The 13,384-nt window shown below is 36.4% G+C and overlaps 1 protein-coding gene across 16 annotated transcripts in view; it reads right to left on the minus strand.

Annotated features, from left to right (window-relative positions):
- Window positions 1-13,384, minus strand: part of TTLL7 (tubulin tyrosine ligase like 7) — a 78,722-nt gene that overhangs the window by 9,637 nt on the left and 55,701 nt on the right. For 14 of the 16 annotated variants that reach the window (XR_010611437.1, XM_065673687.1, XM_065673685.1 and 11 more), the window contains 5 exons: window positions 12,261-12,468; window positions 11,005-11,285; window positions 8,923-8,979; window positions 7,286-7,420; window positions 5,388-5,468 (listed from right to left, as the gene is read on the minus strand). Coding sequence is in view for 15 of the 16 variants with exons in the window: in XM_065673687.1 (XP_065529759.1) it covers window positions 5,388-5,468; window positions 7,286-7,420; window positions 8,923-8,979; window positions 11,005-11,285; window positions 12,261-12,468 (762 nt within the window). In the remaining variant the exon portion in view is untranslated. Of the gene's footprint in view, window positions 1-20; window positions 3,748-5,387; window positions 5,469-7,285; window positions 7,421-8,922; window positions 8,980-11,004; window positions 11,286-12,260; window positions 12,469-13,384 lie in introns of those variants that run through there. The other 2 variants (XM_065673698.1, XM_065673695.1) reach the window with 2 other exon arrangements.

Here is a 13,384-nt window from a genome sequence, read left to right on the forward strand (position 1 = left end):
GGAAAAAGTATTCCAACCAAATCAAAGCGAAGGCATATTGCAAAACCTTAACCAAACTGGTTTCTGATTCACTGCACACATACACACACACAAACACACATGCACAGATGACTGCATAGCTATAAATTCCCACAGATGTCTGTTTCATTTCTGTGCATTCATCAGCAAACTTTTATGATATGCTTTTTTGTCAATAACATTTCGCAAAGCCAAGTAAAAATATTTTATTTTTCTTACGGTAAAGTTCATTTTTTTCAGTCAGTTCAATACTAGTTCATTTAAATAACAGAAAGTTTAAAAAGAAATAAAATTGACACAATTACAGACTAGAAGCAATATAATTAACAATCCAAATATTATCTATTTGAAGATTATATCTTTTTCCCCAGTTTCTTGTAAAACACCATCTATTTTATAAAGAACTAAAATGTTCTGAAAAGCTACAAATTGCTCTTAGTTTAATGTCTGTTTAAGCTCAGTGTTACCCTAGAACAAGCCATATTAGTTTAGCTTTCATGTAGGAAACTGTGTAGTGAAATAAGTAATAAGAAAACAACCAGCAAGAGATTTAAAATAGCTATTTTTATAGAAATGCAACAAATTTATTACATACAGCCGACATTTAAATGCGAATGTGTAAAGATGTGGGTGAAGAAAATGCTAAGCTGCATTCAGTATAGCACTGAGCAGTCTACACAGTAAGTCTTAGCTACTCAGTGCACACACATGCTTACAAGGCGGTTGCATGTCCAACTCATTGTAGTCTTCTTGGATACACCTTTGCACATCTCATTGAACCGGGACACGGAAGATGGGATTCATCTTGCCTGCCTTTAAACATCTGTACATCCTCTTAAGTCAGGCCTCTAGGTTCCCTCCATAATCACTGGAGAGAAACAAGCTCCAGAGTGTCTTGGCTTCTGTCTAGTTAGATACTGTCAATAAGACTGCAAATAGTTTTGTGACCAAAGTAACATTTAGGCTCCACACTGGGACTCTGAACAGTATAAAATCTGTCCTAAAAAAAGGTTATGGTGCATGTAACCTGCTAACAAAAAAAGTCAGTTAAATCAACATGATTTCTTATAGAGACATTCTTATTGCCTCTTTTGCAAAACAGACTCAAGTGGGCAGTGAACTGATGGAGGTACTCTTTATTTGGTATAAGATGTTGCAAATTAGAAGGTGTAATGCTTTCCCAGGAAACTTTGAGATCTCTATGACAAACTGATTCACATAGTGAAACATCTGACACTCAAAAGGTGAATGAAATTTAGTAGGACAGTAACATATGGAAACACGGTAAAGAACTGCAAGTTTTGGTCCTGGAAAACAAACTGTTGTTTATAAGTAGTCTGATTAGACACGATAAAGGACACAAAGCACAGATAAACAAAACACTTGCAATAGCACAATGAAGCTACATAGTAAAGAGTAATGCTTAATGGGCAGAAAATCTATAGATATGTGATAATGACAACCTTGATGAAATGTGTCATTTAAATGTTATTTAACCTCTTTATGAAGACGTAGGAGTAGTCTGCATGCACAGGTCTTGCACTAATTCCATATGCATAATAACTCAATGCAAGTACAGTGCACTCACTGTATTCTCTCTGCTGAGAATCTTTATGAATGCAGGTGTCCAACATGTTAAAAACCACACCTGTGGTCTCTTCCTCCCAGAGTGAGATAAAGAGAGTAGTAAATTATAACCTAAGAATGCTGACCTTGTTTAGTAACTGCAGGAGCTAAGCCCAGGTTTTGGACTGCTCCGTGGAGCAGTGGAATGGGCCCAGATTTTCAGACATTCCCTTAGCAGCATTAGTCTACTATCTTAATACTTCTCAAGCAGTCTTTTCACTGTGTCTTGCCTAATTAGGGCTTTCCCCACACAAAAGGCCAGCTGTGATTGTATACATCCATTTGAATCGAGTCCCTAAATTTCATAAGGGATCAACTACACATTCCTTTGCAATGTTACACTGTCTGATAGTAATTTATCTGTGTGTGTAAAACAGAACAATTCCACCCCACACAGATTCTCTCAGTAGTCCAAAAGACATGAACTAAGGACTATGATGCCAATGTACAGCTGTTTTCTTTTAGTTTAGCACCTGGAGTTGAAGAAAACTAAGGACTGAACCTTCCATCTTAAAGCAAGCTGAAGACTGCAAGGTACTCTGGGAAATTAAAAAAACAAAACAACTTTCTTGTTGTTTTTACTGTGCTGATATTGCCAATATGCCAGAGGGGAAAAATGTCTCAGTTAATTGTTCTTAATTTGTGACCATGGCCTCAATCATCCATTTAAGAAAAGAGAAAAGGCATCTTGAGCTGGAACTTCATGAAACCTACATCCTCGTTTTTCAAAGTTAATTTCCCTAACTTGCCTTCATCTTCCTGTTTAATTTACATCATTTACTTGAATATAACCAATTGTCTAGGTGTAACAGAACTAGATGTTATGAAAGAGCGTATTCAAAACCCTCTGGTAACCATCAAAACACTTTTAAAGAAATTACGTAAAGTGATGTAACACGAAGCAGTCTCAGCTCCTCCCATACAAGTCTCTCTTTCCTATAAGTCTTGTGAGACTAAATTTCACTTTAGCATCAATTTACTCTCAGCTTGCTTCTAAATGCCTTCTGTAGCTCTGCTGTAATGACAGAATATTACCCACTAAGAATATGAGCAGAAGTTAATTTTTTCTACGTCGTGTTGAATAACTGTTAAGCAAATATAGCTGTCAGGGATGAACACCGTGAAATCTAGTACACTGCGCAGGTATTTTCTTCTTGTGCGTTAGAATTTCCTCATAAGTACAGTAAAGGGGACTGAGTTTCTGTTTTGTATTTCACAAAGTTGCAGAAGGTACCTTTGAGACAGATTCCTTACTTGCATAAATATTCTCCACCTTGAGCTCACTTCTCCTTTACCCACCTCACTGGAATATAAAACATACTTCTTTCAAATCAACAAAAGCTTACACATTTGGCAGTCCTCAGCTGCAATGTCATTGTCAAAGTTAATCCATTTTTATAAACTACCTTTCTAAGAATAACTATCTGATTGCTTGAAGGGATTGAGGTTAAAAGCAGTTTAAAAAAATAAAGGCAAATCATTTCCAGTGCAAGCAAAGATGAAGGGCGCACTAATGCTTTCAGGAATTATAAGTCTCCTAAGTTGTAAAAGACGTCCTTACAGGAAGAGCAAAGAAATCCACATTTCTGATTGTGCAGTTTTTGCTAATAACAATCTGGCATATCAACTTGTACCATCCTGACTTTGTACATGTGCCCTTGGATTGTCAGTCATATAGAAGACAGAACTAACCTTTATTGTTGGCCTTCTGAAATAATGCTTAAATGAGAAAATCCTGAATAGACTGAAAAGAAAAAAAGTAAGCAAACAAAACCAAAATCTGACAGACACAGGTAAATTAAGGCAGACGCCCAAAAGGAGCTTAGGAAAAGCAGTTGAAGAATGTATAGTAAAAAGTCTGAGTCTCTCAAAGAGCAAATTTATCACTCTCCCTGTGGCAACACCTTCCCAAAGTTATGACTTATGGGGAAGGGTTGAAAAAGACACCTTAATCAGTCTTGTGTGAAAGCCCCATATCTCAGTTGCAATGGTGGGCCCAATCTGGTGACTTCTTTCCATGCTTGTGACATCCTAGATTAAAGCAAGCAATTCCAGCAACATGTCCCGGTCCCCTACCAGTTCCAACTGTCCCAAAGATTCCTGCTGCGAAAAATTACATCTCCAGTGTAACAGCAGTGTGAATTTTGGGCCCTATTACATACGTATGTATGTATGTACATATCTGTTCCTCCCTCCTAGCAGTTCTTTCTCGGTATTACCATTTTCTACAAGCCCCACTAAGAGTCTCTCTGGTTTGGGGCTAAAGGCTACAACTGCCAAATGCACACAAGAGAAAAGACCTATGCACATGTATATTGGGTTACAGCACTCTTTCCTGTAATTAAAAAGAAATTAGATTACTTTAAGCAAAGGACTATTCAGTAGAATAACTGTAGACATCAAACAAGAAATGACACCATTTCAGCCAATGGAGATGGCTGCTATACTGATTCCTGTCAATGGCAGAAGAAGTAATTTTGCTAAATTATAGAGCTGTGCTGCCATTTGACATGGCTTGAGAAGAATTTTGATTAAACTATATCCTCCTACATTTCCAAGTTCTTCTTCAGTTTGTCATGTGTAATTTAGTTTTATAAAGCTGTGTGGACACATAATCCATTTAATATCTGAACTTGAATTGAATAGTCAAATATAATTCTATCTGATGACATCACACTGAATGAACGTTTTCACTGTCCAGTATGAAAATACAAGCATTTAATGAAATATTCAATAAAATACTATTTGAAAGACTGAGGATCATACTGCTGATTTTATAAAAAGTTAATTTGAGATGAGGATCTGAAATAGTTCTTCTGTTCTTCTATAACAATCTACCAACCTTTTCCATTTTTAATATTTATCATGTATACAGCATTTTGATTGTCTCTTTCTTTTACGGTCTATAAAAATAAATTGCGAAACTGAGATTATATGCCTGGGCCTGATATGCTAATCCACATAATGTGTCAGTGGCTGAGGCAGAGAAAGACCCAAAATACTGCTTTAGGGGCACTGAAGTATTACTAATAGATATAATTTCTGCTATATTAAGGAAAACAGATATTACACTGGGAAGATTATTTTGACTGACAGATGACATACAGATATGACTGACATACCAGCGTAAATCAGCTTTTAAACAGATTAAAACTCCTTAGATGCTACACACAACAGTAGCTCCTAGATAGCAGATGAGTGAAGACAGAATGACAAACAAATATAATTAGTCCTTTGCAAGACTAACCCAGTTGAACATTATAACAATGCCAATAATCTTTGCTTGGTAGGTCTATTTTTTTCTTAACATGATCTTCGTAATACTGTGGGTCAGAGATTTAAATAACCAAGTATGGTATCATTAAGTCTAATGAAGTTTTAATATGCCTGGTCTGAAACTGCTGAATGGTTCATCCCTTATCAATCAAATTTTCTGAATCTATACACTTCTAAGAATGTTTGCAAAATCAGCTTTAAGCACTAATCATTTATTTGTTTGCTTTTCTTTCAAGAGACTAATCTTCTAAGGAATTGTTTTTGAAATTACATTCCAGAATAATTATGCTTGTCTAAATATGGAGCAACATAATTTCCTGCAATGGAATTAATTCATATATATGTTAGTATTAATAACCAGTATTTTAGTATCTCAAGTCACACCCAACTACTGCTACACACCAGTAGAAATGCTGGTATGTGTCTGCTTTAGATGATCTTCAGAAAATGAAATATAGGTCACTTACTTTTCGTTGTTTTACAGAATCCAGTTTTATCAACCAGTAGGATGCCACTTTTGTTTTGTGATACTTCCAGTTATCCATGATCTGTAGTCATTGCAAAACACAAGATAAAAGAAAAACATATAAAACCAACTGAAATCTGTCATTTCATTCATGAGCATTGCTAATGCTAAAAACTGTGAGCATCTAAAAGACCTCTGTGAAAATAATTTTTCCCTAAAAGAAACAGAAAAATATTTGCAAATTTACATGGGTGAACATTTGCACAGATGTGTGCAATCTTTCGGTTTAATCCTACCCTCTTTTCCACCTGATTCTGACATTCATACACTATAAAGCAGGTAAAATCTTGTCTTGAGTGACTCAACATAGATTCCTTGACCACAACAATAAATTCAATAACTGTTAATGTAGTTAATAGTGAGGGGTTTTGCTGCATAAAGGACATTAGACATCCTTTGAAAACATCCTTTCTATAAATGATCATACATTAACTGCAATATGCTGCTTTTATGATGTTTAAGTGATACCAAAATAGCTTAAGCTGTGAATACACATTTTTAATTTTATTTTATCTATCTATTCTATTCCAGATTATGACAAGTTCTAACTGACAACTATTATGCTGTTACTTTTTTCCTTCCATTATGAAATATTATTTCCCATCAGAGACTCGCTGAGGCCAGAAGAATTTATAAAAGAATTCTGCAATAATATAGTGTATTTATAACCATGCTAACACTGCATAAGAAAGCACCACTAGATGGAGTGCATACACACACACTCCCATATGTACAGATACGAACACACACGTGTCTGAAAGGGAAAGTTTAATGACGCATTTTATTTCTGTTTCTAGGATGAGAAATTCAGTATCCTAGTTATGAATACTATCTTCCAGAATCACCCAAATCAACTATTGCTAAAGGAGAATTCCTTTCCACTTTGGTGTAGTTGCACAGATTACTGGAGGCATAATCAACATTTTGAAAGCAGGCAGAGCAAAGGACAGCCCTGGATGGACAATGAATTAGATTAGTTTTAACACACTGTGCTCACTACAACAGAATACAAGTGTTAATATAAGTTACTAGATACCTCCACATTTCTACTAGACTGCTCTAAGCGAACCTGCCTTGGCAGGGGGGTTGGACTAGATGATCTCCAGAGGTTCTTGTCCACCCTGACAATTCTGTGATTCTGTGAAAAGAACTTCTATCTTCATTTATTTCTTTTCCCAGCTGATGTTAGTTTCTTTGCACTAGATATTTAAAAAAAAATTAGGTAACATGTATTTTCTGCTTATATGTCTTCATGTTAGATACTGCTTTTTAATTGCCCTTTGGATTGGGCATTGTTTCATGTGGCTTTGGTATCAAATTATGAGGCTCAGGACAATGCTGGATGTAAGAAAGGGTAACACGGCAGACTGGATGAGCCAAAATGAATGTGACTGGTGAGTACCAATATATGACTACCAAACTTCCAGTATGTCTTGCAGCATGCCATTCCAAGTTCTCTAGTATGTCTATGCAAGAGAAGTTAAACATGTCAAGATATGTACTAACAATATCAAATGAAATATGAATTGTAACATTCTTCTTAGCTTACTTTGAAGTTTTAACTTTTTCCACAATGAAAAATTGAATTTTCCTAACCTTCCTGATGATTTCTTATATATTTTATAAGGACATAGGAATGTTTTCGGTGCTGCTCTTTTAAGGTCAGAAAGCATGCAAAGCTCCAAGTTTCTGAAATCTTTTGAACTGTTCTGAGTTTTGGAAGTTTCAAGGCCACAGGAGCTCATGAATCATAAATTAAGCTTTCTATTTTCCTTCATTTCAGTGGCCTAAACAATAAGTGTCCAGCCTGTTATTCTTTTCTTATTCATAGATACTTACATCTTCTATAATGAATTCTGATTCTTCATCTGTTTTGCCCGGGAACTTCATTCTCATGTCATTGATAATTAGAAGAGTTTCTTTTGTTAAAGCAACTTCTTGCTCTTTCGTTTTCTGTTGCAGCAAAGACTCACTCTAAAAACCAATATGAAGCAGAGGAAAAAATCAGGCATGTCATTAGATCACATTATAAAGGTGTTTCCTTGACAAAAATAAATTCTAAATAGGGTGATATAAAATATATTAGCAAACAGTATAGACATTATTTAATAGGCAACTAATATACACACATATGCCTCACATACATTAATGCATCACCGTTACTTATAGTTGTTGAGAAATTAAACAAAAACTGTTCAAATATTTGTTGGAAACAGAATAAAGAAATATATATTCAATATTTATGATGCCCACCCTTTAAAATATATATTTGAAATGTAGATAGCAGACTTAGAATTTATATTCAGCATAATAAATTATTAGTCATAAAAAGCTTCCTTTCAGTTCTGCACTGCAACAATTTAACAAAAACTGGCAATTATGTGTCATTGTGCCAAGATTTCAGGAAGCATTAAAAAGTAAGGACACTTTGCTCCTACTGTGGTCAGTGGGGGTTCTGACAGTGTCTTTGACTGTCCATGATTCTGTTTAAAATAGCAGTGCTTTTGATAGCAACACCAGCTTGAACCCCTACAGTGTCTGAGTAAGACCATCTCTAGAGGGTTTGAGGGTTTTCTTTAAATCTTAGGCACTAGTTCTGATCCTCTTTACTTTTGCATTTGCAGGATTAAGTGGGCTTAATTTTACATTTTTTAAGCATGAAATTTTTAGGCATTTCTAAATCTTCGTATTTTGTAAGAACCTACAATACTTACTATGGGATATTTTTGCTTAAGTAGGTGATAAATATTTTCAAGCATAACAAAATATTTTACTATATGATGCAAAATAACATGGTTGAAATAATAACATAGCAGGTATTTCCAAGTCCACCTTTGTCTGTAACTCCTATAATAACGTGGCTGTAATTCCTAATGGTAAATGGCTTATTTTATAGTTTGCATACTTTTAGAACATTTGGATCTAAGAAGCCTCCAAAAATGGCAATATACTGATTTTTCTGGCCCAAAAAATATATATAAACTAATACTTTATCACACACAAATTATTTCTTCTTAGTAAGTTACAGTTTATCAATTTTAAATTTATTCTAGCAGTAATATATAGTATATTATTCTTAGTTGCAAAAATAATTATGATGAGTTCCATTCAGAATACAGTGCTAAATTATGAGTGCTTCCTATCCATTCTGTAAGTAATTTTATTCACATTAAGAAGCATGACCTAAGCTCTATCACCCAACATATTGTTCTGCATATCAAGATCGTTTCCATGGTGGAGCTTTCCCAGTGAAAAAGAGACTATGGTTTCTTACTAATGTTAATTTAAGTGACTAGCCCATTTTTAATGTCAGATGGTAAGAGACTGTTTTTAATCTTTCAGTAATTTGTATTTGATATAAAGTTAATGTGAATAGAAAAATCTATATTAGCCCTGTCTCATTAAACTCTCAGAGTACATCTTGATGATAAAAGGGTAGTTTTTAAACTTGAGATAGCTAATGTGATAAAAAATACCTTTAACGCGTTGTGGTGAAGACACACTCCTAATGTCTTTCCAATTCTATTAGCTGACTTTAAAGATGGAAAACCATGTTAAGGAGTATTTCACAAGATGTCAGCACACAATTTTAAAAGGATCCTTTTCATCATTTAGACAAAATCTCACAGACAAAATAGACAATGAGCGTTCTACCAGACATAAATGATGATTAGAGACAGTAAACACTAGGAAACAAGTTAATTAGTGTTACAAAAGGATTTCTCACAACCAAAGCTCACCACAATAGAGAAAGGCTGCAAATATGGGTTAAAAGTTCCAATTTGTTTTCCCCATCTCCAGGTGAATTATTTGGGTGATGAAATATATAGGTCAGGCACCACAGCATGAATGGAAATACACTGGCACCAGCACACAGTACAGCACTGAACGAGCCTGTGGACTGATCCCAGCAAACACTACCTAGGGATAAGTGGATATGTGGTCCATCATGCAAACACCAAAGAAGAAATGCCTGGGCTGTGAAGGATATACCAAGGGGGATGACAGTCTGGCCACAAAAGGAAAAAAACTGTGTGATTCGGAAGTACATTGTGAAATTACAATGAGCCACACAAATTCTAAGCAGCTAAAAGTGTTTAATCCGATTTATTAATTCTACTAATTATTTAGTTAGACTACCTGGGTCTAAATGTTTGTCTGTCTTAGGGACAGGCATCAAAATGAACAAAGTTTTATCTTCACTTAAGGAAAAAAAGATGGCTTCTAAGACAGTTATTGCAGTGGCAAATCCTAAAGATAACAAGGACTACCTATAAATTTGAAAATGTTCACTTTGGAATTAGAGCTCTGCTCCAGTAGTATACTGTATGCAAAACAGATACAGTTGGTTGAAAATTAATTACACCTTCTTCTCCAATGGACACTCATATGAAGTTGTACTAATGTCTTATTCTGGTACAACATATTTAGCCTTGAATTATACACTGGTTTTGAATTTTGATTACAAGAATATTGATGTATTGTTATTATTGTCAAGATTTTGAAGGTATGCACATCCTTATTTCAGAACCAACAGTCCTCAAACTAACCAGAGGAATTTTTTATAGGGAGGTAAAAACTTTCTATACTCAAAAAATTGTTCTCAAGAAATGTAACATCTTTATTGCAACACCAGAAACTGAAACATCACATCTAGCACTCACTGCAAGTCATATCACAGAATCATAGAACGGTGAGGGTTGGAAAGGACCTTAAGATAATCAAGTTCCAACCCCCCACCATAGGCAGGGACACCTCATACTAAACCATCCCACCCAAGACTCTGTCCAACCTGGCCTTGAACACTGCCAGGGATGGAGCACTCACAACCTCCCTGGGCAACCCATTCCAGTGCCTCACCACCCTAACAGGAAAGAGTTTCCTCCTTATATCCAATCTAAACTTCCCCTGTTTAAGTTTGAACCCGTTACCCCTTGTCCTATCGCTACAGTCCCTAGTGAAGAGTCCCTCCCCAGCATCCCTATAGGCCCCCTTCAGGTACTATGAGGTCTCCACGCAGCCTTCTCTTCTCCAGGCTGAACAGCCCCAACTTCCTCAGCTTGTGTTCATACGGGAGGTGCTCCAGTCCCCTGCTCATCCTCGTGGCCCTCCTCTGGACTTGTTCCAACAGTGCCATGTCCTTTTATGTTAAGGACATCAGAACTGCACACAATACTTCAAGTGAGGTCTCATGAGAGCAGAGGGGCAGGATCACCTCCTTCGACCTGCTGGTCACGCTCCTTTTGATGCAGCCCAGGATAACGAATGGCTTTCTGGGCTACAAGTGCACACTGCTGGCTCATATTAAGTTTCTCTTTGACCAGCACCCCCAAGTCCTTCTCCACAGGGCTGCTCTGAATCTCTTCTCTGTCCAACCTGTAGTTGTGCCGATATATAAGTCTAGAGATCTTATATTCCTGGGTTTCTGTCAAAATACCATTGGCTGTAGTACCTCAAGTTTTCTAACACTGTAAGATTAGTAAGGTATTTATTGCATTTTACAGCAACTCATTTGCATTTTACAGAACTCATTTTGAATGGAAGTGCTGTTAACTCACCCCTGAGGAGTTCATAGTTCCCACGCTGGATGTCTGAGAGACCCTGGCCGAAGTAGGGCTACGACTTAAAGAATGAGACCTATTCACTGAAGATGCACGCTGCATTTGCAGAGATGTTTTGGCTGAAAAGGGACGTTGCTCAGCTGCCTGTGACTGCATAGTCAATATTGATATTGAACGAGGGCAGCTTACAGAACGTCTTATTGGACCTGTGGATGATGTGGGGGATGAATTTGATGGAGATTTTGTATTTTTAATTGAAGGTTTCCAGTTTGTTCTACCTGCAGACAAATTAAATGAATGATGTAATTATTTCTTACTCTCTTAACACTGATTTTTCACTGTTTGTAACTACCAGCATGTATGACCAACAGATGTGCACATATGTGGTACTATAATGTATGTTAACTATATCTGTAGCAGTCAGTGGTGTCAGATTCCTTAATAATATATACTTTACATATTTATAAGATCATTTATTTCTTCCTCATAGTCAGCTTTAATCAGGTAGACTCCAGTCCCCCCCAACATCCATCAGATGCTCTACAGGTCATATGGCTACTGTGTGTGTCTTCCTGACTGTAAGAGTACAGAAGCAGGAGATAAAATTTGGCTGATGAACCCCGTATTTCCAGATCCAGCTCCTGCAGAGCTGTTGTCTTCTGCTAAATAAAGGATGCTGCTATGAAAAATAAAATTTTAAAAGCAGCATTATATGTGTGTAGTAACATGATTCTTTGAGACAATACAATGCTAAAACAAAAAGATAACACGCTGTATCTACCATGTTCAACAGAACATGTTTACACTAATGCTTTGCAGCAAGCAAGAAAACAATCACAAAAAAACCCTGCAGGGATCTCATCTGGAATAAATTACTTTCTATATGTCTCCAGATAAATTTCTTTATCCTTTCTATATACCAGTGAATTCAAGCTTAATAAGACTATCTTTCACAGAGAAAAAAAAAGCATTCACACCATTTCCAAATGCAGCCCAGATGTATCTTTCTCTCTTTCTCTTTAGCATTCCTGGCAAAAGAATATTCATTTTTTTCTGGTTTTGGTTTGTTGTTTGTTTATTTTTTTAATCTATTTATTTATTTTCATTCATTTAGAAAATATTTGAGAGATGACAAAACAAGGAAAGCAGTGTTAAACTGGTTACAAATGTTGATACATTCTACGATACTGAAGCATTTCATATAAATCATTGTAAATGCCAGGCTTACTTGGAAAAGTGATCATTTAATTTACCTGATCGTTCCAAAGATTTGTATTTATTTTCTTCAAGATCATATGAAACCTTTTTCTCTTTTTTTTCATTGTGATCCTCCTTTTGATCTTCCTTTTCAGTTTCTTCTGCTGATTCTGAAATACTGCTACTGCTATCGCAAGAACTATCACTATTGTAGTACTTCAGTTTCCTTAAGGGCTGTGCACTTTCTGGCATTGAATACAGGGGCTAAATAAAAAAAAAAAAATAGAAAGAAAAAACATACAATAATTTTTTTCAGAATCCCAAAAAAATGCCTTTCTATCACACTAGATCCCTGATTCAGGCAGGTTCATTTGTACATATTTAAAATTAGATGGGAAGTTTGTCCTTAATTTTAGAAAAAGTGCTTAAATATTCACTACACAGGAATTCTTATCTTTCTTACATGAACAGCAGCATAACATAGTAAAGGAAAAAGAAACATTCTATTTCACGTATCACACTACCAGACATATTGAATTATAAATCAAGCGATACAGAATACATTTACAATCAGTTTCAATCCCTCACTGATATTTGCAATAACTGAAGCTATAGCTTAGCAGTGATCAATGTGAAATAGAATCATAGAATCATAGAATAGTGAGGGTTGGAAAGGACCTCAAGATCATTTAGTTCCAACCCCCCTGCTATGAGCAGGCACACCCCACACTAAACCATCCCACCCAAGGCTTCGTCCAACCTGGCCTTGAACACCACGAGGGATGGAGCACTCACAACCTCCCTGGGCAACCCATTCCAGTGCCTCACCACCCTAACAGGAAAGAATTTCCTCCTTATATCCAATCTAAACTTCCCCTGTTTAAGTTTTAACCCGTTACCCCTTGTCCTGTCACTACAGTCCCTAGTGAAGAGTCCCTCCACAGCATCCCTATAGGCCCCCTTCAGGTACTGGAATGCTGCTATGAGGTCTCCACGCAGCCTTCTCTTCTCCAGGCTGAACACCCCCAACTTCCTCAGCCTGTCTTCATACGGGAGGTGCTCCAGTTCCCTGATCATCCTCGTGGCCCTCCTCTGGACTTGTTCCAGCAGTTCCATGTCCTTTTTATGTTAAGGACACCAGAACTGCACACAATACTCCAGGTGAGGTCTCACAAGAGCA

This window comes from Lathamus discolor, chromosome 3 (genome assembly GCF_037157495.1).
Source record: "Lathamus discolor isolate bLatDis1 chromosome 3, bLatDis1.hap1, whole genome shotgun sequence".
In the NCBI taxonomy this organism is placed as follows: Eukaryota; Metazoa; Chordata; class Aves; order Psittaciformes; family Psittacidae; genus Lathamus; species Lathamus discolor.